The sequence below is a fragment of the Phacochoerus africanus genome, chromosome 14 (genome assembly GCF_016906955.1).
Source record: "Phacochoerus africanus isolate WHEZ1 chromosome 14, ROS_Pafr_v1, whole genome shotgun sequence".
Lineage (NCBI taxonomy): Eukaryota > Metazoa > Chordata > Mammalia > Artiodactyla > Suidae > Phacochoerus > Phacochoerus africanus.
In genome coordinates, this window is record NC_062557.1 from 47,358,638 (window position 1) to 47,382,787 (window position 24,150).

At 50.5% G+C, this 24,150-nt stretch overlaps 1 protein-coding gene across 1 annotated transcript in view; it reads right to left on the reverse strand.

The window, feature by feature from the left end:
- Window positions 1-854: 854 nt before the first annotated feature.
- The window catches only part of PITPNA (phosphatidylinositol transfer protein alpha), a 45,924-nt gene continuing 22,628 nt past the window's right edge, over window positions 855-24,150 (reverse strand). The window contains exons 7-12 of the mRNA XM_047756954.1: window positions 22,503-22,586; window positions 20,902-20,979; window positions 20,640-20,750; window positions 18,786-18,908; window positions 4,464-4,532; window positions 855-3,434 (exon numbers count right to left, since the gene is read on the reverse strand). Coding sequence (XP_047612910.1) covers window positions 4,488-4,532; window positions 18,786-18,908; window positions 20,640-20,750; window positions 20,902-20,979; window positions 22,503-22,586 — 441 coding nt within the window. The 3' untranslated portion in view covers window positions 855-3,434; window positions 4,464-4,487. The remainder of the gene's footprint in view (window positions 3,435-4,463; window positions 4,533-18,785; window positions 18,909-20,639; window positions 20,751-20,901; window positions 20,980-22,502; window positions 22,587-24,150) is intronic.

Genomic DNA, 24,150 nt, shown 5'->3' on the forward strand with positions numbered 1-24,150 from the left:
CCCAAGCGAAGCTCCCCTGCGTGCCCAGGCTCACTGTTGCCGAACGTCGTCTCGGGCCTCGGGCCTCGGGCCTCATCGCTGCGTCCAGGTTCTCAATGCCCAGAGGGGCGAAGGGGCGCAACCCAGCCGTTGTCGGCCTATATAATCCAGTCTCCGCCCCCCCCCCCGCCCCCGTTACAGGTCATCTCCTTGATCACTGAGCGCCTCCATTCTCCACTCCCATGTTCAAGTGTTTCCAGCTTTTCAGACTCATGCAAACTATTACACATTGGACGTTTAGGGGCTCCTGAACTCTGAAAGTTACCCATCACTGAATGAAAACTAAGTCGCTGCCTCTGTTTTACGACCAAACGTGAATATTTACTGTGCCAAAGATTAACTATGATTTCCTTCAAATCACTGGTTCTTAACATTTGGGAGACGGAGGGGTGGGACAGTGCATGGGATTCCTTTGAAGACCTGGTGAGAGCCTTGACTTTCCCCAGAAACATGCACACTTTTACAGACAAGCTTCATGAGATTCCCAGGCCCAAAAGCCAGGGTAAGGACTCTCTTAAATAAATGTTTTGCTTGGTAGGATGGGAAAGGGGCGGAATGTGAAGAGGGAAGACAAAAGCGAAAAGGAAATATTGCCAGCAGAAAATGGTCAAGTTACATTCAGATATGGGATGTCTGCATAAGTAAACTAAGGGGATGTTTTAATTTACGGAAATAGACCTGCACAACTTTTCGGAGATATCCTGTACCTTTTCTAGTCCTTCCCCGGTAAAATGGGGGATGTCAGCCAGAGTTGGAGAATATCTAAATTGTAAAATGGACAGAAGGACATCACCAATAAGCTGGACTCCAGAAAGCTCTGTCTAGGATTTTATTAGACTGCTTTTTTCCCCCAATATATCTGTACTGGAAGATTGAGACAAAAAGGCACAAACTCACATGAAATAAACAAGGTAATCTAATCAGTTCTACAAAGTGTATTTTGTAAAAGAAGTAGCACTAGGAACCAACCAAAATAAGTCAGGGAGTCCCAGCAGGGACTGTAAGAGAATTTGGGAAGGTATACGCGTACCCACAATACTGACCCTGTCTCCAACCGCTCTCCATGAGAAGGCCAGAGCCCAGCACCCCTCCTACAGAGGCACTGCTGCCTCCAACTGGGACTACTGGCCCTGGAACTCTAATGGAAGCTGCTGGTCTGAAGGGGCATGGCACATCCTCAGTTGCCACCAGTGGAGCTGAGCCTTGTGTCATGTGCCTCTCGGAGTGCTAGTCAGTTTGAGGGGTGGAAAGGAGGGAAGGAAGGTACTTAAAAGAAGCCAACACCATTGCCCAGCAGCAACACTGTCCGTAGGGATGGAACAAACCAGGGACATCCCTTCTCAAGTTTATGTGGGCTGGAGCCCCAGATCCAGCGGACCTTTGGAAATTCTGGTTCAGTTCATGCAGATGCTTTTGAACTGGGACAGCAGGTGGAGGAGGAAGGAACCAGAGAAAAGAGCGAGACACCCCAGAGCTGGAGTGATACGCATGGATTTCAGAGAAGAGCTGAAAGGAGACAAGCATCTGCTGCCCCTCAAGCCACATCAACAAGAGTCTGCCTAGAATATCACTGTTTCTCCCAGGATAACCCACGGCTGGACTTCGCTTAGTTGATGAATGAAGAAGGGAAAGCTTTAAGCACAAATATAATTATAGCTAATACAGAGCTTGTAGGAAAACATTTACATTTTTCTCCAGTAGGAATGCCTCTTCGTCGTCTCCAGTCACATAAGTGCTACCAGCAGCTGGGATGCCTAAGACCAACTGAACCTCCCCATAGACCCCGCAAGGTGAGGAGCCTAAAAGGAAGGTGTAACAGGACAGTGGTCCCCAAGGGGCCTCGATGAAGGCAGGCGCTAACTATGCTGAGTCTGTCTACCTTTCCCCCAAGAGGGGCACAGGGAAGCAGCCATCAGGAAGTCGCGGGTGTCATCCTGTGAGATGCTCCCTTATTGCACTTAGACATGAGTAAGGCAAACTGACAAAAACCTAAGGACACACGATGCCATCCTACTTCTCACTGCCCCAACAGAGATTTGATCTCTCCTTAGCAGCTGCACCCAGGCTAGCATGGGCTTGAGTAACTGCACACTCAGCCAACATACTCCACAGGGTTTGGGAAACGTCAGGTGGCACCACAGCTATCTCAGATTCGCCCACTGGGAAGGCATATTCGGGTTCCGCCAAGTCATAGGGCACCATGACGCACTCAGCAGCTTCTGGGCCCCTGGAGCCTGGGCCTTCTCACCAGCCCGCTCTGGTAGAGTTCTGCTCTACGATCACTACTTGCTTTTGATTGTCCAGGACAGAACTCAGCGTGGGTGCAGGACGAGCTCAGCTCTTGGTCCCCAAATTCCTTTCCAGCAACTGGAGACAAGGGGTAACATATTCTGGGAAAAAAACCTTTTGCATGCTTGTTTTGTGCAGCATGAAGAGAGCAGGACTTCTTGTGTCCTGATCAGCCTCGGACAGAGGACAGGGATCTAAGAAAGCACGGAGGAAAGACGATTATTGCTGAGTGGCAGCACCAGCCCAAAAGGGAGGAGGAGTATGGACCTACAGAGCTCCTCGGGGGCAGACCAGTAGCTACGGATGGAGCAGACTCGATTCTAAGGGCCATACTGCACAGTTCCCTCCAGGTAGCGGGCTGACCTGGGCAGATTATGGGCTCTGCGGAGATTCAGACAAGAGCGGGCAACAGAAGGGCCAAGAAGCCTTAGGTATTTCTAGGGCTAGTGACCAGCAATGCAATGCCTGGGGTAGGGGTTATTTGTATTTGCTTAATTTTTGAAACAGAGACTGGCTGGGCCTTGGGTACTTTCATGGTGCCTAGAGCACTCTAACAAGGGGTTACTGGAAGCAGAGCTCAGAGTTACGAAGCCACATTGCTGTGCTGTGGAACCACGGGGGGCGGGGCGGGGGGAAACATCTGTATTTCTGACTCATCCCTTCTCCCCAGGTGAGCACTCCAAATTACAAAAATCTGCCCAGGAAGCAAAAGACCTCAGTTTATCCCAAGGTTGAAAACAAACAAACATAAATCATTTAAATCACCACATCACAAAAGGCAGCTATTTTGAAAGACTAAAAATGTCACTTGGACATAAGGGGGGTGGGGGCACAGAAAAATGAGAACACAATGGTTGGAGAGGGAGGAGCTGTAAATACAGCCACCTACACGCCACATATCTCGGAGGAGCAGGCTCCTGCGCACAGGGGCTTCATAACACCAGACGGTCTATTTGTTCACAATATTAAAGGGCATCTAGAATTAGCTACAGTGAGGGATCCAAAGTTGCCTGAAGAATGGGCACAGAAAGGCTGCGTCCGAAGGTGGCCTGTCACTTGGGAGGGTGCAGCTGCCGGGCCTTCCTGTTGACCGCTGTCTTGCAAAACTAGAAGAGAAATACAATTATTAAGGAAGCAAACAGAGAAAAACAAAAGCACACTGTAAATCATCGATTGGGGATTTTCAAAAGCAGGAAGGATGCCAGGCGGGGGGGAGGGGGGAGAGATCCAGGCCGTGACTGGGAGGCTGGCAGGGCAACAATCCACTCCATCCCCCCCTTTTATCTCCCAGAAGTCCTCCTCAGGCCTGCGGGGCAGGGCGCACGGAGGGAGGCTCACCTCACCCACTGGTGAGACCCCGGCCTCCTTAGCACCTTAGTACTAGAGCACGGCCAGTGTTTCTTTGGTGACATACTTTTTCTCTCTGATGGGGAGCAGGCCCAGGCTTTTCATGCCGCGACTAAGGGCCGCTGAGCCGCTGGAATAGCAGCAGGTCTGGAGGTGTGCAGGGCACTGGGAGCTAACGGAAGGAAGGGTCTTGGGAAAGAGTGATAACGTGAAACCAGAGACATCCCATCCTGGTCCTATACCAGGGCTGAAATACTCCAAGTATCTGAAAGATGCTGCCTCTGATGAGGGCAGCTACTTGGTCTGGGATCAGAGGGTAGAGCAAGGAGGGAAATGAAGCACCAGACCCAGAAGGAACACTAGGAAAAGCAGTCTGGCTGGTGAATTTTCTAAGGGAGGGGCAGGGAATGGCTCAGGCACAGGGCGTACAAGGGGCACCCAGAATGCCAGCTTCAACTTGAAATGGCTCAAGTTACAAGAGGAAGAGTAATTAGGGGCAGATAAGCTTTGATTCTCACCCACTGCCCCAGCCCAGCCCCGCTTCTCATCACCACCCTCGTGGCTGAGGGCTTCCTCACACAGTCACGTCTCCCTGAAATGTCTTAAGAGCCATAACCCCTTTCAATGGAAGCCCGAGAGCCATTTAGCGGGGCAATCATTCTTATGACTAGCACGCAGGACGCGGAACCATGCAGGTTCCTCACTGCATCCAGAAGGAGCTGCTGAGCTTCAAGGACCCAGACTGATTTGGGCATCCAGGACACGCTCCGTGAGAGTGCGGTACATACAGTGCAGAGGGGGGAAGGGTGGCTTTAGTCGTCCGCCGTCATTCCTTTCACTGGGTCCTTTTGTCTCATCTGGAACAGAAAAAAACAAACGAAAAATGGAAGGCTTCTGCCGCTGATGGAACTCCACCACAAATTCACTCCTCCTCCTCCTCAGTCCTGTCAATGGATGGGGTAGAGTGTTTCTTTGTGCACAAAGCAGATCAGAATAGAATTCTGCGTCCATACAGCCAAAGCCATGAATAGCTCTGTCTTTGGTCCCACCATCCGTGATTTCTGTTTCTCTCTCGTGTCCCAGTGTTGGGGCTTAGTTCTTCTCTTTCATTCATTCGACAAATATGAAGCATCTTTTTTGTGCCAGGAACTGCTCCAGGGCTGAGGCTTCAGACCAAGTCTCTCCCCAAGGAGCTCACACTCTGGGGCAGGGTAGGGGAAAAGAAACTGACTCCTCTATGGCGGGGCTGCTGGGGGCTGCTGGGACAAAGGAAGACTGCGGGGGAAGCACTATTCTATGAGGAGCTGCCTGGGGAGGGCCTCTCTGAGAAGTGACCTTGGAGTAGAGCCCTGAAGGAAGTGTGTGTGGCGGGAAAGCCTGGGGGATGGGCAGGGAGCATTCCAGGAACAGCAGTTCCCTCTCCTGAGCTCTGCTTAGAGGCCTCACCCAGTCACCCAGGTGGGCACAGTGTGGCACCAGGGCACAGGGATCACAAGTGCCGAGGAGGAGTTCCTGTTGTGGCTCAGCAGTAATGAACCCAACTAGGATCCATGAGGATGCGGGTTCGATGACCCTGGCCTTGCTCAGTGGGTTAAGGATCCTGAGTTGCTGTGAGCTGTGGTGTAGGTCGCAGATGCAGCTCGGATCCAGAGTTGCTGTGGCTGTGGTGTAGGCTGGCGGCTACAGCTCTGATTGGACCCCTAGCCTGGGAGCCTCCATATGCCGCAGGTACGGCCCTACAGCAAAGGAAAAAGAAAAGCGTAGGGGAGATCTCTTGCTTCAACGTGCAAGGATGCTAGAAAAAAGGACGGGGTCTTCTCAAAGCACTGAGCGGCCCCTGTCCCTGGCACCTTCCAAGCAGCAGCGACACTTCTTGCTGGGGAGACTGCGGTGGCGATTGCTCTCAAATCCTTTCCCCTTGAAACCTGAACATTCTATTCTGACTGCAGCATGTGCACTTCCCATTCGATACGTCTTCACCATCCATCGGTTTTCGGCTGGGCTTTCATTCTTTACTCATTCAACAACTTTTGAGCACGTAAGGGCCTAAGCGCCGGAATCAGATGGCGTGGATCACGTTCTGGCTCCATCACTAACTGTGTGCCCTTGAACAAGTCACTTCACTGCTCTGAGCCTCAATTTCGGTCATAATAAAAGAGAGAGAATAATGGCACATGTGCCAGGGGTTGTGGTGAAGGTTAGGACGTTCATGTAAAGTACTTAGCACAGCGGAGGGCTTGGCACCGAGTATGCGCTCTGAACGCGTTATCTGTGCTACGTCTTTGCTGCAAACGGCGTGCTGCGGGGAAGGCAATGTGTCCATACAGCTCTTACGAAACCAGACCTTTAAGCTATGGCCTCTTCGGTTATGCTTTATTCACTAGACTTTAACATGCCGCATTTTGCACATTCTGCAGAGATTCTATCTCAGACGGAGTGACTTTCCACTGGGAAACATTTTCAAATGACTTTCCGCCACCTCTCAAACCCACGTCTACTGATCGTGCCCCCCAACCATCACAATCAGTAAGTCCGTGTCTCCCCAGGGGGTGTGCTAGTTACACCAACGGTCTTAGCTTGGTCTTTTAGGCTAGAGTTTCCTCACACTTGATCAAGATAAATGCTTGGGATATTTGGAGGTTCATGGGCCCCAAACCTTAAGAATCAGAACCTAGGAGTTCCCGTCGTGGTGCAGTGGTTAGCGAATCCGACCAGGAACCATGAGGTTGCGGGTTCTGTCCCCACCCTTGCTCAGTGGGTTAACGATCCGGCATTGCCATGAACTGTGGTGTAGGTTGCAGGTGCGGCTCGGATCCAGCGTTGCTGTGGCTCTGGTATAGGCCAGTGGCTACAGCTCCGATTAGACCCCTAGCCTGGGAACCTCCATATGCCATGGGAGCGGCCCAAGAAATAGCAAAAAAAGACAAAAAAGACAAAAAGAAAAAGTCAGAACCTACAGGGGAGGGACCCTAAGCGAGTCATAAAGTCAGTTGGGGAGTTCCCGTCATGGCGCAGCAGAAACGAATCCCGACTAGGAATCATGAGGTTGCGGGTTCGATCCCTGGCCTTGCTCAGTGGGTTAAGGATCCAGCATTGCCGTGAGCCGTGGTGTAGGTCACAGACGTGGCTCGGATCCCTAGTTGCTGTGGCTCTGGCGTAGGCCGGTGGCTACAGCTCCGATTAGACCCCTAGCCTGGGAACCTCCACATACCACGGGTGTGGCCCTAAAAGGACAAAAGACAATAAAATAAAGTCAGTTGGTCTCGCAAGCCTTGCTTCTCATGGTCCCCAACAAAGATCCTCTGCTCCAAACACAAAGCCTATCCTCTGATATCAGCCAGCCAGTGCGTAGTCCTAGCTCTCACTGGAATGCCTCTCCCCCACAGATTTTGCTCAAAACTCACTTTCCTGAATGAGCATCTTTTAAATTTTTATTGCTCATCTAACTTCAGTTATCCACATGACTTAATACCTATTAATATACTACTTTTTTTTTTTTTGTCTTTTTGCCATTTCTTGGGCTGCTCCTGCGGCATATGGAGGTTCCTAGGTTAGGGGTCGAATCGGAGCTGTAGCTGCCAGCCTATGTCAGAGCCACAGCAATGCGGGATCCGAGCCGTGTCTGCGACCTACACCACAGCTCACGGCAACGCCGGAACCTTGACCCACTGAGCAAGGGCAGGGATCAAACCCGCAACCTCATGGTTCCTAGTCGGATTCGTTAACCACTGCGCCACGATGGGAACTCCTAATATACTACTTTAGAAAGGTCCATAAATTCAAGATTTTTCAACATGACAAACTGACAAATCTAGTAAGGATAAGGGAGTGTGTGTATATACATGCTTTTTTTTTTTTTTTTGCCCTTTTTTTAGGGCTGCACCCATAGTATATGGAAATTCCACGGCTAGGGGTCTAATCAGAACTGTAGCTGCCGGCCTACACCACAGCCACAGCAACGAGGGATCTGAGCTGCGTCTGCAACCTACACCACAGCTCACAGCAATGCCAGATCCTTAACCCACTGAGTGAACCCAGGGATTGAACCTACATCCTCAAGGGCACTAGTCGGATTCGCCTCCACTGAGCCACCGCAGGAACTCCTGCACTCAAATATTTTATAAGAGAGAAAGTTAGCCCTGTGGTGTAAGGGGTTGGAAGCACTGGTGTGAACAGAATATGTCAGATAGACAGAGAAATAACTACAGGAGTTCCCTTCGTGGCTCAGTGGTTAATGAACCCAACTAGTATACACAGCTCGGATCCCACGTTGCTGTGGCGTGGGCAGGTGGCTACAGCTCCTATTCAACCCCTAGCCTGAAAAACCTCCATATGTCGTGGGTGTGGCCTTAAAAAGACACAAATAAATAAATAGCTACAGAGGTTAAAGTTCCCAGCTCCACGCTCTGAGGAGGCCTGGGAGCAGCAGCACCCCAGCAGTAATGAGCACACCTAGCACCCATACACCACCCTCCAGTAAAGGAACCAGGGCTCCTTGGTGATACGGCCGATTCAAGGGTTAGTCATGGAAAGAGCAAGACGAGGCTGGAACAGCCTGCTGTGCTTCAGGTGAACAAAGGCAACTTCACCAGGACTGGACAGGGACAGGCAGAATGCAATGAAAGGGACTCACAGAGCCTCTGACGTTTTGGCCTAAAATACAGAAACTGGATCTAATCATGCACAGTCACTGGACAAACCCAAATGAAAGACATCTACAAAATGACTAGCCTATGACCTTCACAAACGTCAAGATCATGGTAGTCTTGGCAAACCGAGGAACTGCACCAGACCGGGAGGGCGCAGTGCGATGCTGGGTTGTACGTTTTCCCTTAAGAGAATGGGGTCTCTGGGGAAAAGGGTTCACGGGAGTTCTCCATACTCTTGTCATTTTTGCTAGCTCTGAAACTTTCAAAACAACATTTTTTTACGGCCACACCTGCAGCATATGGATGTTCCCAGGCCAGGGACTGAATCTGAGCCACTGCTGAAAACTTTAACCCACTACGCCAGGCTGGGGATGGAACCCAAGCCTCCACAGTGACCCAAGCTGCTGCAGGCAGATTCTTAACCCACTGCAACACAGTGGCAACTCCCAGAACATTTTTTTTTTTTTAAAGACAGGCACGTGCTCATTAAATGTATCTTCACTAATGACCATTCACATAAATTTTCGGGGAGAGGCCGAGATTTAGTACCTTGGGAACAAAGCTCCTTGGGCCTCAAGCTGATCCTTGTACACCCTGAGAGCTCACCTCCTTGCTTTAATTCACTAATGCAAAGCCAGTCCTACGGTTTGAAATTAGATGCAACTTCCCCTCAGGAAACATGATAGCTTCCTCTACGGCCAGAGACAAGGTCCCCCCACAGAGGGTGCCACTGAAATAAAAATGCATTAATTCATTCTTATAATGAAATGCTCCAAGAGTGCTTATTTCCTGTTTCCTGGGGCCTAAACAACACGAGAGATTTTATCTGATGTTTGCAGTGCTGCTCCGATCGAGCCACTGCAGGCTATATATACCCATGCCGTCGAGAAACATGAAAACAGAAGCGCCAGTCCTGGTTGGTTTGTTTTTAGCAGTGGTTTCCTCTAGGGAATGAGGCCAGGGGTTGGAGGAAAGGGACTTTTATTCATCTACGTATTTTATTTATTTGGATCTCTATTTTTAATATTTTTCTGTATCTTCTGAAGATCACTTTTACTGGCTGGGAGTTCCCGTCATGGCTCAGTGGTAACGAACCCGACTAGTACCCATGAGGACGAGGGTTCGATCCCTGGGCTCACTCAGTGGGTTAAGGATCTGGCGTTGCTGAGAGCTGTGGTGTAGGCTGGCAGCTACAACTCCAATTCGACCCCTCACCTGGGAACCTCCATATGCTGCAAGTGCGGCCCTAAAAAGTTAAAAAAAAAAAAAGAAAGAAAACCTGCTTTTACTATTAAGTATGAAATACTCCTCTGACTTAAAAAAAACCTGAGAGTTCTCTGGTGGTCTAGTGCTTAAGACTCAGTGCTTTTAGCACTGTGACCCAAGTTCAATACCAGGTCTAGGAACTAAGATCCCACATCAAGCCAGTGCACACCAGGGCCAAAAATGCAAACAAACAAATGTGTACAAGGATCAGTGTCAGTTTCTTGGATGTGATATTGTATCATTTATCGTTTTATAAGATACTACCATTGGGAGAAAGGGATCTCCTCCCTATTGTTTTTTTTTCTTTTTTTTTTGGTCTTTTTAGGGCCACACCCACAGCATGTGGAAATTCCCAGACTAGGGGTCAAATCAGAGCTGAAGCTGCCGGCCTACACCTCAGCCATAGCAACATGGGATCTTGTGGCAATACCAGATCCTTAACCCACTAAGCGAGGCCAGGTGACTGAACCTACATCCTCATGGATACTAGTCGGGTTCATTACTGCCAAGCCCCGATGGGAACTCCTCTATCAGTTCTTATAACTGGATGTGAATCTTATAATCTTCTCAAAATAAAAAGTTCCATGAGGAGTTCCTCACTGTGGTGCAGTGGGCTACAAGGATCTGGCATTGCTGCAGCTGCAGTGTAGGTCCCAGCTGTGGCTTGGATTCAATTCCTGGCCTAGGAACTTCCATATGCCATGGCTGTGGCCGTTAAAAAAAAAGTTCAGTGAAAAAATAAAGCTGGCAAAAAAAAAAAAATCAGTTTAAGACACAAGGCACATGTGGAACTGTTTCTAGAACCTCTTTAGAAAGCCATTCTCTTTACAAGCAGGTTTAGCCCTTTGGGAGAGAAATCTGGCACTAAATAACAAAAGTCTCAAATTCTCTAATTCTGTTGGTAGGAATGCTAAGTAAATAATCCTAATTACCCCAAAAAACAAGTGCACAAAAAAATCTTTTTTTACCACAGCATCATTTATAAACAGTGAAAGTCTGCAAATACCATAAAGGAAAATCCGACCACACAGGGAAATGACAGTACAGAGTGGCGTGTAGGTTGTCGTCAGAAACACGCCTGTGAATTAACTTTTTTTTTTTTTTGTCTTTTTGCTATTTCTTTGGGCCACTTCCGCGGCATATGGAGGTTCCCAGGCTAGGGGTCCAATCGGAGCTGTAGCTGCCAGCCTACGCCAGAGCCACAGCAACGCGGGATCCGAGCCGCGTCTGCAACCTACACCACAGCTCACGGCAACGCCGGATCGTTAACCCACTGAGCAAGGGCAGGGACCGAACCCGCAACCTCATGGTTCCTAGTCGGATTCGTTAACCACTGCGCCTACGCCGGGAACTCCTGAATTAACTTTTTTAGTGGGGAATGCTTTGTTATGTTTGAGAAAAAAGTGAGCGAACCATCCAGCACGTGCAATGGCCTCACCACTCAGCAAAAGCGTGCAGAGAGACTTAAAATGTTAACAGTGGTTGTCTTCAAATAGTGCGAGTACAAGGGGTTTTTCTTTCTACTCTTTGCTCTTTTCTGCAAAGATGTTTACAGCTTATATATTACCTTAATAGTGAAAAATGAAACTATTTAAAAAGAAAATAAAGCTGCTCTATTTCGAGATGTTGGCTGGTGTTCCAGGGGGTCTGCATGAAGCCAGTGGCTGCTGGGCAGTGCAGAGGGAACTCAAACGCCAGGAACAGGGATCTCTTGGCCTCGAAACCCAGCTCTGCTCTCTGCAGGCGCTATGGGAACCTCAGATTCTAATCTCCCACGGCCCCCCAGGTGAGCTAGGCCCTAGGTGGCTTCTCTTTATCACCCAATCCTCAGAAACTCTGGGACATAGTGTCCTGCCAGGCACCTCACTGCACAGGGACACTTACACAATTGCAGAGCCGAAGACTTAAAATCTAAAACTGATGGTGACCTATCAGTCGAAAAGCCACAGGATGGAGCAAGGGCCCCCTTCATCAATGTTCAGGTGAGGATAACGGGACAGGCACATGTACACGCAAGACCGGCCACAAGGAGGTTTGGAAACAGCCCCCAGGCTGGATCAGCAGAGCAAGAGCAGTGTAGCCTCTGAGCTCCAGCTGGAAATACCAAGTCCAAAGGGATGGGCTCTGGAGGGATCAGGGGAGCCATCAGGGACCTAGGGAGGAAGAACCACAGGAAAGGCTGGGAAAGAAAATGCTGCAGGAGTTCCTGTCGTGCAGTGGAAAAGAATCCGACTAGGAACCATGAGGTTGTGGGTTCGATCCCTGGCCTCGATCAGTGGGTTAAGGATCCGGCATTACCGTGAGCTGTGGTGTAGGTCGCAGACTCAGCTTGGATCTGGCGTTGCTGTGGCTCTGGCATAGGCCGGCAGCTGCAACTCAGATTGGACCCCTAGCCTGGGAACTTCCATACACTGCAGGTGCGGCCCTAAAAAAAAAGAAAATGCTGCAGAATCTTAACCATTCATCTTTTGCTGTTTTTCAGCAAATGTTCTGGAGGGTCCAGTAAACAGGGAAAAAAAGTTTTCTTAATTTTTTCTTTTTTTTGTCTTTTGTCCTTTTTAGGGCCACACCCGTGACACATGGAGGTTCTAATCGGAGCTGCAGCTGCCAGCCTACGCCAGAGCCACAGCAACATGGGATCCGAGCCACGTCTGCAACCCACACCACAGCTCACGGCAATGCCTGATCCTTAACTCATGGAGTGAGGCCAGGGATTGAACCTGCAACCTCATGGTTCCTAGTCAGATTCATTTCTGCTGCACCATAACAGCAACTCCAATTTTCTTAAAAATTTAAAAACGAGTCCTCTTCTCCTGGTTTCATTATCTATAGAGTTAACGACCAAAGGCCCAGGAGGTACCTGTTCACTGAATGAGAAGGTATCCTTAACTTCTCTGAGCCTCAGTTTCTCTATCTCTAAAATGAAAATACCTATGGCACTGGTAGCCATGAGGATTTCATGACAATATGTGTAAGATGCTTACTGCACACGGACAGGCACATGGTAGGACCTCAATAACTGTTAGCTTCTAGGAGTTCCTGTTGTGGCGCAGCAGAAATGAATGTGACTGGTATCCATGAGGATATGGGTTCAATCCCTGGCCTTGCTCAGTGGATTAACCATCCAGTGTTGCCATCAGCTGCAGTGTAGCTCACAGACGTGGCTCAGATCCCACGTTGCTGTGGCTGTGGTGTAGGCGACCCCTAGCCTGGGAACCTCCACGTGCCCATGGCACGGCCCTAAAAAAGCAAATAAGTAAATACATAAAGAAATAGATGTTCACATCCATGAATAATAACGATGTTGATTACCACTACGTTCATTAGACAATGAGCTCCGCATTACAGGAGGGGATCAAGCGCAAGCCGGGGGCGGGGGGGGGGGGGGGCGCTGCACTGGACTTGAGCACTGGCCACATAACTGGACTGAATGACCTTTCAGGTGCCTCCTTCCGCGTGTGGGAGGCCGGTTTCCTCAGGGAGCAGGAGGCACTGCCCCTCTCCAGGCACGCATTCCCAGACGGTTTTCTCTTGGGGGCAAAGGACTCATCTCTTGATCCCGGGTTTCGCAAATCCTTGAGGCTGCATCCAAGAGTGGGGGGGTCCACCCCGCAGAGGGACCAGAGATATGGCCGTGGGGACTGTGGCCTTAGAGGGACCTCTCATGACTCACGCGACGGTCCGCCCACACCAGACTACGGAGCATCCGTCTAAGACGAACAGTCAAATTTCTATCACAACTCGCAGTTAATCTTGGCAGACTGAATACACTCATGTACTGCGATTCCTCCCCCAAAACCCCACACCACGAGGATAGTACAGTAATAAAAACAAAGAAAACTACAAAGACAACAAGACCGGGGGAGACGATGGCAGATGAGAGAGGGGAGCAGCGTTCCGGAAGATGGAAAAAGGACGGAGGAGCAGGGACTGCCCCGAGCAGCAGCGGAAGCTGAGCCCGGCTGACAGGGAGGAGGGGGCCGAGAAGGAGCCGACCCGTGGGCGCTGCTGGTTCTCCAGAGGCTCGGGAACCGGCAGTGCCAGGTGCCTCCAAAAGTGGGAGTGCAGGTGGGGGTGAAAACAAGTGACTTCTTTGAAAGTGGGAATAAAGGAAAGTTTGGGCCTGCTGTCCCCGCTCCAAGCTCTGTCAAGCAATGCCCTCCTGTCCTGCAACAGCAAAGCCGGGGATGGGGACGGGGACGTCACTCCCTGGAGAGGCTGAGGGAAGCCTGAACCTGGGACCCCAGGCTCAGCTAGGGGTGAAGGGGGCACAAGGCAGGATACAAAGGGATTAAGTTGAAGCCACCAATGGCGCGGTGAGCCCACGGGGACCCGTCTCCGCCTCAGCTCCTAGGATGCTGGCCCTGACCATCTCCACAAGCAAAAGACTGGGGAGCCCTCTCGAAGCAAAATGAGCAGCCCAAGAAAAACAGACTTCTAATTTTTTTTTTTTTTTTTGCTTTTTAGAGCCACACCCGCGGCATATGGAGGTTCCCAGGCTAGGCGTCTAATTGGAGCTGTAGACGCCGGCCTACACCACACCTCACAGCAATGCTGGATCCTTAACCCACTGAGTGAAGCCAGGGATTGAACCCATGACCTCATGGTTCCTAGTTGGGATTCTTTAACCACTGAGCCATAAGAGGAACTCCTGAAAAACAAGACTTCTTTTTTTTTTTTTTGTCTTTTTGCTATTTCTTTGGGCCACTTCCGAGGCATATGGAGGTTCCCAGGCTAGGGGTTGAATCGGAGCCATGGCCACCGGCCTACGCCAGAGCCACAGCAACGCGGGATCCGAGCCGCGTCTGCAACCTACACCACAGCTCACGGCAACGCCAGATCGTTAACCCACTGAGCAAGGGCAGGGACCGAACCCACGACCTCATGGTTCCTAGTCGGATTCGTTAACCACTGCGCCACGATGGGAACTCCTGAAAAACAAGACTTCTGAAGCGGGGAACCCCAAGGGAACCACCTGACTACCCTTCAAAAGGCCCACCCCCAGATTCAGAGAGCTTCTGTCTGCTTTTAAAGCTTCACTCCTCACTGGGGACGGACAGTCAAGGACCACCAGTCGTTCCAGGGAAGCCCCCAACATGAAACACAGAATCCAACAGGAAACAGGAGCTCAGAGGCAAGAGAGACTCTCCAGGCAGCAAAGATACCTCAAAACCAAACACAAGACCCAACACCCAGGGACTTCCTGTCGTGGCTCAGCAGAAACGAATCTGGCTAGGACCCCTGAGGCTGCAGCTACGATCCCTGGCCTCCCTCAGTGGGTTAAGGATCCAGCATTGCCATGAGCTGTGGTGTAGGTCACAGACGAGGCTCAGATCTGGTGTGGCTATGGCTGTGGCGTAGGCCAGTGGCTACAGCTCTAATTCGACCCCTAGCCTGGGAACCTCCATATGCCACAGGTGTGGCCCCCCAAAAGACAAACAAACAAACAAGAAAACCCCAATACCCAGACCTTCAGAAAAGAAAAATGATGCAGGCAGAAAAAGGAATACAGAATAAATGTCTTAAATTCAGTAGAGGGGAGAAAAGATAACTTTAAAAAACCTCTCCCAGAAAGTAGACAAAAAGGGAGAGAGGGAAAAAAAAAAAAAGCAAATGACAAGGTCAATTCATGAAGTCCAATTTCAGACTAAAAAACCCTCCAGGAGGAGAACAAAGAGAACAGGGAGGAGAAAATGGTGACACAGGTAACACATAAACATTTTCCAAAACTGAAGAGATCTTTACATCAAAGTGCCCACAGCGTGGGAGCCAAGCGAAGGAGCCTGAACCAGCGTTAACTACATTATTGTGCAACCCACACAACCGACCATCCCGTGAGACTCCAAGATAAAACTTAATGACACCGCCGCGGAAAACCAAGCTCACAAAAAGAAAGAAGGCAGTGACCACTTCTTCACAAAACGAGAAAATTATCCAAAGAAGGAATGGAACAAAAGTATAATAAATGCTGAATAATGAGTTACCCCCAAATCGTGGTACTGAAGGATGGGCGGGAGGAGACTGTGAGGTGGGGGTGGAGTGAAAGATCGAAGGCATCCATAGGAAGAAACAGAGGATCCCCCCCCCCGCCCCATTTTTTGGCCACCCTGTGGCACTGGGAGCTCCTGGGCCAGAGAACAGATCTGAGCCACAGTCTCAACCTAAGCTGCAGCGGTGGCAACGCCGGATCCCCAACCCACTGTGTTGGGCTGAGGATCGAACCCCCGAAAAATTAAGAAATAAGAGGGTAAGTATATTATTTGGAAACATGGAAGTAATTAACAAAAGAAACAACTGTGAGCTGAGAATTGCAAGGGGCTCCTTCCCAAGCCTGGGATCCTGAGATGTAAAATGATAAAAATACTTGGAGCAGAATTCCTGCTACGGTGCAATGGGATCCGAGGTGTCTCTGCAGCACCAGGACGCAGGTTCAGTCCCTGGCCTGGCAGAGTGGGTTAAAGGATCCAAAGTTGCTGCAGTTGCAGTGAAGGTCGCAACTTCAGCTTGGACCTGATCCCTGGCCCAGGAATTCCGTATTTTGTTTTGGTTTTTTTAGAGCTGCACCCGTGGCATTGGAGGTTCCCAGGCTAGGGATCGAATCAGAGCTATAGCTGCCAGCCTACACCACAGCCACAGCAACGAGGGATCTGAGCCTCATCTGCGACCTACACCACGCTCATGGCAATGCCAGATCTTAGCCCACGGAGTGAGGCCAGGGATCGAACCCATGTCCTCATGGATGCTAGTTGGGTTCAAAAACCACTGAGCCGAGACAGGAACTCCAGGAATTCCATATTTTGGTCGGGTCCATTACTGCTGAGCCACGATGAGAACTGCCCCCCAAAAAATTTAAGTGAAAAAATAAAACTCTGATTAAAATATTTTTAGGAATTCCCGGAGTTCCCGTCGTGGTGCAGCAGAAACGAACCCGACTGAGAACGATGAGGACTCAGGTTCAATCCCTGGGCTCGCTCAGTGGGTTAAGGATCTGGTGTTGCTGTGAGCTGTGGTGTAGGTCACAGACGCGGCTTGGATCCCGCATTGCTGTGGCTGTGCCCGGCAGCTGCAGCTCCGATGAGACCCCTATCCTGGGAACTTCCATATGCTGTGGGTGCAGCCCTAAAAAGACAGAAAACATAAATAAATAAATAAAATATTTTTAGAAGAAGCAAAAAAAGATAAGTGAGCCAGAGGCTCAGTGGGCACACAGAGGTCCTTTGCAGTTGCTAATGGGGTTGGAACATGTCCCACGGTGGCTTGGCTTTCTCTTCCACTGCCAACTATTTTAAAAATGCTAATTCCAAAGAAAGTTTTCTGTGCTCTCAGTTATCTTGGAGGACAGAGATCATCTCAGCATAGGCACAACTCAGCAGAATGGAGAGACAGGCAAAGACAAGGGATCTGAGGGGGCAGATTTGGTGGATCCTCTGGAAAGCGTGACAGGCTATCAGCAAACACTTCCACGAACCCTGGCATCCTCTCGGCTGGCCTGTCAGGCGGCGAGCACGAGGCTGAAGCTACAGGCTAAACCCCAAAGGCTCTGTGCTCTTCTGTTGGGTAACTTTTCTTTTTGTCAGGACTTGAGCGACCAAAAGACTCAGGCCTCTCTCTGACAATGGTTAGAAGCACCGGCGCCCTGGACATTAAAACCTACCACTTCCTGAAGATCCTCAGCAGAAGGATCTGGAGTTGTGTCCCAAACTCTGCCACTTCCCTGCCAAATGGAGCTGAAGGAATAACTAAAACGTCTGCCTTCAACAGGGTCGCAGCAAACCACTGAACCAGCGGGTCGGCCCGGGAGGTGTCATCCTGGAGGCCAGAGCCAATTCCCCACGGGGCGCCCGAGGAAGGGAGAGCTGACCAGCCCAGCCCAGCAGGAGTGGAGACAGTCATGGGCAGCATGGCCCCGGGCCTGCATACCACCTGAGGCCCTGCTGGATGGAGAGCCGGGCAAGGCCGTGCAAAGCAACGCCTGCCAGACCCCCAGGCTCGGTGCCCGCCCTCCCAGGGCCAGGAGGGAGAAACCGATGGCAGGTCCTACGAGACAGAGCATCCTGCCTTATCTTTAGCCCCTCAGGGCAGGAGGGAGCCCCAGATGGCATTGAGAGGAAGAGGAGGCTGTGACCGAGAGCCATGACTCGTCCCCCGACTGTATCACCTGCAGGCTGTGGGACCCTGGGCACGGCCTTGAACTCATAGCCTCTCCCACCTCATCTGAGTGTGGGGGCGACAGCAGAACCTCCTCACAGGGGTTATGAGGATCGCAGATGCCGTCAGAATGTGCCTTAAAATCAGGAGGATGGGGCTGACACACGCACACGACCATACGGAGCACAGATGACCAAGGACCTACCATACAGCACAGGGAGGTCTACTCACTGTTCCGTAATAACCCACATATGGGAAAAAAAGAATGCACACGTGTGTGTGCACAACGGATTCCCTCTGCTGTAAACCTGAAGTTAATACATGTACATCAGCTATCCTCCAATCAAAATTAAAAAATAAAAAAAAGGTGCCTCGCACACAGCGGGGCCCGGGTGTTATTTACTGACAGTCTCCTCAGAGCGAGCCTTGCAGGGAAGCAGTCCCAAATTCCCCAAATGAGGCAAGAGCAGTGTTAGGTCTTCGGGCTCCCACGGAGCAGCAGACAGCTCTCCTTCTGGGATCCGTGCCAAGGACAAAAAAAAACACACACATTCGCACACACACAAAACCCAGCAAAGGCTCCAAACTCTAAAAATAGCTCCAGACAACCTTATAGCGTGGTGAGTTCTGTGCACGCTGCTGCCGAACCCGGTGGGTCGTGCACGAGGAGGGATCCGTGGGTGGGCCCGGCCTGCCTCCTCCCAGGGTCACCTCCAGCGCTGCAGCCCGGTGCCACTCCCCCACCCGGCTCGGGAACAGCGGCAGCAGCTGCGTTACTCACTTGGCATTCAGCTCAGCCCGCCATATCTGCCTCTCTGGATATGCCAAGACCTCGACTAGACTGCAAGTTCAAGAGCACAGGCTGCTTTCTTCCTTGTGGTTCCCACATGGCCTGGCATTAGACCTTACCCACCGCAGAGGCGGACATGTTCCTAGAACCACAGGACGGTGCCCTCAGGGAGCTGCCGGGCACGGCAGCCTCCTCAGGTTCACACAGCCATCCAGCCGACAGCCCCAGTCCCCCCCGCCCCCTGGAAGCCCACGCACCTCGTCCAGCTGTCTCTTCGTCTCTTCTTCCATCCTTCGAATGTCGTCCATGGTCAGGTCAACCCACTTATCGAGCCAACAGAACAGCTGCCTGTGGAAGTTTGTAAACAGACGCCTCTCTTGCTATAAAAAGGAGGGACCCAAGTTAGGCCGGAAGGTGAAGGCCATAGCTGCAGCCTCCCCCCACAACCTCTGTGCCAAGACCAACACCCACACTTGACTGGGGCAGTGGGGGAGGGACACGGGCTGGCTGGTCTGGACGCGCCCTCCGGGCCTCAGGTCAGGAACCTCTGCCTCCCGGGCCTGTCACGTACCGCCTCAGGAAGAAGCCCCCAGGAGAGGGCGGCTGCCCACCTCCCAGCCAGGCCACGTGCCCAAAGTGCTACCAAGAGAGGCAGTCCGTGAGCCAAGGCCCCAAACCACTGTGCCAAGTTTCCTCGTCTCTGGAGCCTAAAGCCAGGTTAAAACCGGCCGGCAGGAGTTCCTGCTGTGGTGCAGTGGAAACGCATCATGAGGTTGCAGATTCGATCCCTGGCCTCACTCCGTGGGTTAAGGATCTGGGGTATTACAGTGAGCTGTGGTTAGACCGGCAGCTGCAGCTCCAATTCAACCTTAGCCTGGGAACCTCCACATGCCATGGGTGCGGCCCTAAAAAGCAAGGAGGAAAAAAGTACTGGCTGGCAGCTAGGAGATGTCCAGTTTTACCAGACTCTCCCACATCAGAGATAAGGCTATAGAAACTCCCTTGGGTCCTTAGGGGCCAGTTTGGCAAGTTTCTCAGTTTTCCTGGGTCTCCCATGTATACACGTTATGACACTTGATAGTCTCTTGTTTAAAACAAAGAAAAGGAGGAGTTCCTATTGTGGCTCAGCAGGTTAAGAACTTGATGTTGTCTCTATGAGGATGCACGTTTGATCTCTGGCCTTGCTCAGTGGGTCAAGGATCTGGCATTGCCATGAGCTGTGGTATAGGTGGCAGAGACGCAGCTCAGATTCCTTGTTGCTGAGGCTGAGGCGTAGGCTGGCAGCTGTAGCTCCAATTGGACCCCTAGTCTGGGAACTCCCATATGCCACACTTGCAGTACTAAAAAGCAAAAAAAAAAAAAAAACCAAAAAACAAAAAAAAAACCCCAGGGAGTTCCTGTTGTGGCTCAGTGGTAACACACCTGACCAGTACCCATGAGGATGCGGATTCAATCCCTGGCCCTGCTCAGCAGGTTAAGGATCTGACATTGCCATGAGCAGAGGTGCAGGTCACAGATGTAGCTCAAATCCTGCGTTGCTCTGGCTGTGGTGCGGGCTGCAGCTCCGACTGGACCCCTAGCCTGGGGACTTCTATAGGCTGCAGGTGTGGCCCTTAAGAGAGAAAAAAAAAAAAAAGACACTGAGTTTTTTTTTTTTTTTTTTGGTCTTTTGTCCTTTCAGGGCTGCACCCTCAGCATATGAAGATTCCCAAGGCCAGATCCAACATCCAAGCCACGTGTGCGACCTACACCACAGCTCATGGCAAGGCCGGATCCTTAACCCACTGAGCAAGGCTAGGGATCGAACTCGCAACCTCATGGTTCCAAGTCAGATTCGTAAATTAGTGAGCCACGACGGGAACTCCCTATTTGTTGTTTAATCAGAGCAAGTCACTTCCTGTTTTCTTCTTTTGCCTCAGTTTCCTTCTCTTTCACATGTGCTACCCTTGGATGGACAACATGAAACCATAAGACAGTTAAGTGCAAGGAGAAGTGGGGGTCTGAGGTTGGCTCCCCGAGGGTACAAGCCACATGGGTTGCACGGTCTTCTCTCATTGGACAAAGCATCCCCCACCAACACACACTGGGAAGGCCTCGCCCTGGTCACTTACCTTATGTATAAAGTTTTCCACTTTGTTCTGCAGGCCCCACCACTTGAACTTGACAGTAACCAGTTTGTATGCACACATGTATGGGCAGTCTTTCTGATTTACAAGTTCTTGCTGTATTAGAAACACACCCACAGGCAGGCAAGTAACTAAGAGGGCAGACCTCGGGCTCTCCCTTAGCCCAGCAGGCCATTCCCCTCCTCCACGGGAGAGGCCCACCCACGCCGTGCCCAGCCCCCCCTGGTGGTGAGGGTGTGAACTGCACCTTCCAGTTGGGGCCCAAGGGTCCTCGGCCTGTTTTGATAGATTTAAATTTTGCTGGGTCTTCCTCTGCCTTGTAATCCTGAGAGAAGTCACAAAGTGGGAGAGGGAAGGGAAAAAGGGGGGGAAGGGGAGGGAGAGAAAGAGATCAGATTTTCCACCCGAGGACAGTTCATACCATTGATGGTGCTGGCACACAGAAAATATGAGAAAGTATTATAAACACGATATAAAACGGTTTACATTTGCATCAGAGGAGAGCTCTCTGTGATGGTCTCTGCCAGCATTTGTTTTCACTTTTACCAGACTGTGTGAGCAGGCACACATCTGCACCGTTTAAGAAGGGAATTTGCCATGTGGAGGGATCACCAGGGGAGGCGTTTTCGTAAGACAACGGACCCTTGAGCAGCATGGGGGTTGGTGTGCTGACCCCTGCACAGTTGAAAATCCAACTATAAACGTATAGTCCGCCCTCCGTACCCGCAGTTACTCTGCCTCCTTGGATTCAACTAACCATGGACCCCTAGCCTGGGACCTTTCATATGCCGCAGGTGTGGCCCTAAAAAGCAAAGCAAAACAAAACAAACCCCCCTGGAGTTCCCATCGTGGCCCAGAGGTTAACGAATCCGACTAGGAACCACGGCAGCTGGCGAGTACATCGCACTGCTAGACCGTAAGGGTGGAGGGAGCGGGGACCGGGTCTGTGCTGTCCGCTGCTCTGTTCCCAGGAGGTGTGTGTTTAGGCACGAAAAGGGTTCACTTGCCCCATTCCATACTCTTCCTACCAGACAGAGGCCTGACAGAGGCAGGGACAGACCTCCCCACGCTCTCCAATGTTATGGTCTAGCAGTGGACTGAACTTGCCAGCTGCCTGCTGCTGTGTTTGTTACTCTGGGAAGCGACCCCCAACTTCTTGAGGGCAGGGGACTCGTCTTTTCATATAATCAGCACCCCCCAAACCTGGAACCCACAGAACAGAGTATTCCCAACACAACAGACAGGAAATATATGCTTTTTAATTACAAGGTTGTAACAAGAACTAGTTTCGGGCTAAGTGTCACTTCAGCAGGGCAAATCGCCCTCAGGGCTACTGACAGTACTTGAATTGTGCAGTGACGATTTCCAGAGGCCAAACAGGACACTCATCTCAGACACCACTTTCCTGATGGAATTCCCAAGTTTAGCCATGGGAATTCTTTTTTCTTTTTCTTTTTAGGGCCACACCTGTAGCACATGGAAGTTCCCAGGCTAGGGGTCGAATCAGAGCTGTAGCTGCCAGCCTACACCAGAGCCACAGCAACGCTGGATCCAAGCCACATCTATGACAGCCCACAGCAATACCAGATCCTTAACCCACTGAGCAAGGCCAGGGATCAAACCTGCATACTCATGGATACGAAGCAGGTTCGTAACTTGCTGAGCCACAATTCGGAAACTCGCCAGGACAAGCAAATTCTTAACTCTCATTTAAAAAATAAAATAACCAATCCCCAAGAGAAAGAACTTCCCTTTGAGCCAAGTTGAGTGTGGTTCCTTGGCTTCTCAGACACTTAAGCATTCATTTCTGCATCTCAAAGGCCACCCATATGGCTAAACATTTCCTACCTTGCTAAGTACTTGGCTTCGATCTGCGATGTCTATGTATATGGCTTCCACGTGTTTCCATGCCTCAGGCTCCAGTTTATGCACCTGCAGGGACAAGGAGGACGGACCACTGTGTAGATTCTATCAGCTGCGAGGTACCTTTCCCCCAGAACGGAGGCCAAGAAACAGCTGTTCCCCACAGCCATAGATGTGAGATTCCTATCAGTATGCACAGAAATACCCAAAGGAGTGGGAGGAAGGATTTTAAGTGGACTTATGTTTGAGAACTAATGATCTGGTTTTTCAGGCTAAGTACGACTGTCCCAGGCCAAGACACGCTCAGGGCTCCCCACAGCACCTACGCTGTGGCCACACGTTCCCCTCTTGTAAAGATGTAGGCGCTTGGGGGATGCTGACTGGTTAGCCATATACTGCTTACTGTGATGATTTTAAAGATTAACTAATTCAAAACAGATTATTCATGTACATGATACAAAATCATGATACAAGTTCAAAATGTACAAAAGGAAATAACAGTCCGGCTTGTCTCCCAGCTCCCTCCCAAGCACCACTGCTACCAGATTCTACACATCTACAGACACCCAAGTCTGGAGGTTTCCCTTTTACTACAGACGGTAGGTAGCATATATACCTATTGTTTCACATCCTGCTTTATTTATTTAGGCACACCACTATTTTTTTGGCCATGCCCACGGCATGTGGAAGTTCCCAGGCCAGGGATCAAACCTGTGCTATAGCAGCAACCTGAGCCTCTGCGATGACATTGGATCTTTCAGCTGCTGTGCCACAAGGGCACTCCCACACTTTGCTTTTTTCATTGGACGATATACCTTGAGGACGGTTTCCTATTTTCTCTTTTTAATGGCTGCATACTATTCCACTACATGGCTGCACCTCAATTTATTTACCAGGGTCCTATTGATGGGCTCTTATATTGTTTTTAATCTTTGGCTACACAAAGAATGCTTCAGCTTCAGCTGAGTTCCCGTCATGCCTCAGTGGTTAACAAACCCAATTAGCATCCATGAGGATGTGGGTTCGAGCCCTGGCCTTGCTTAGTGGGTTAAGGCTCCGGCGTTGCCATGAGGTGTGGGGTAGGTTGCAGATGTGGCTCAGATCCCAAGTTGCTGTGGCTCCGGCGTTGGCCAGCAGCTACAGCTCCAATTCGACTCCTAGCCTGGGAACCTCCATATGCTGCCAGTATGGCCCTAAAAGACAAAAAGACAAAAAAAACCCCAAAAAACAACAAACAAAAACAATGCTTCAGTGAATCTCCTTGTACATAAGTCATTTCACATGTGTGAAAACATAGCTGTATTATAAAGTCCTTGGGGGGAATTGCTGGGGTAAAGGATAGGTATATTTGGGAGTTCCCGTTGTGGCTCAGTGGTTAACAAATCCGACTAGGAACCATGAGGTTGTGGATTCGATCCCTGGCCTTGCTCAGTGGGTTACGGATCTGGCGTTGCCATGTACTGTGTTATAAGGTCGCAGACTTGGCTCAGATCCCGTGTTGCTGTGGCTGTGGCATATGCAGGCAGCTGCAGCTCCGATTTGACCCCTAGCCTGGGAACCTCTATATGCCATGAGTGTGGCCCTAAAAAGCAAAAAAAAAAAAAAAAAAGGATAGGTATATTTTAAATCAGAG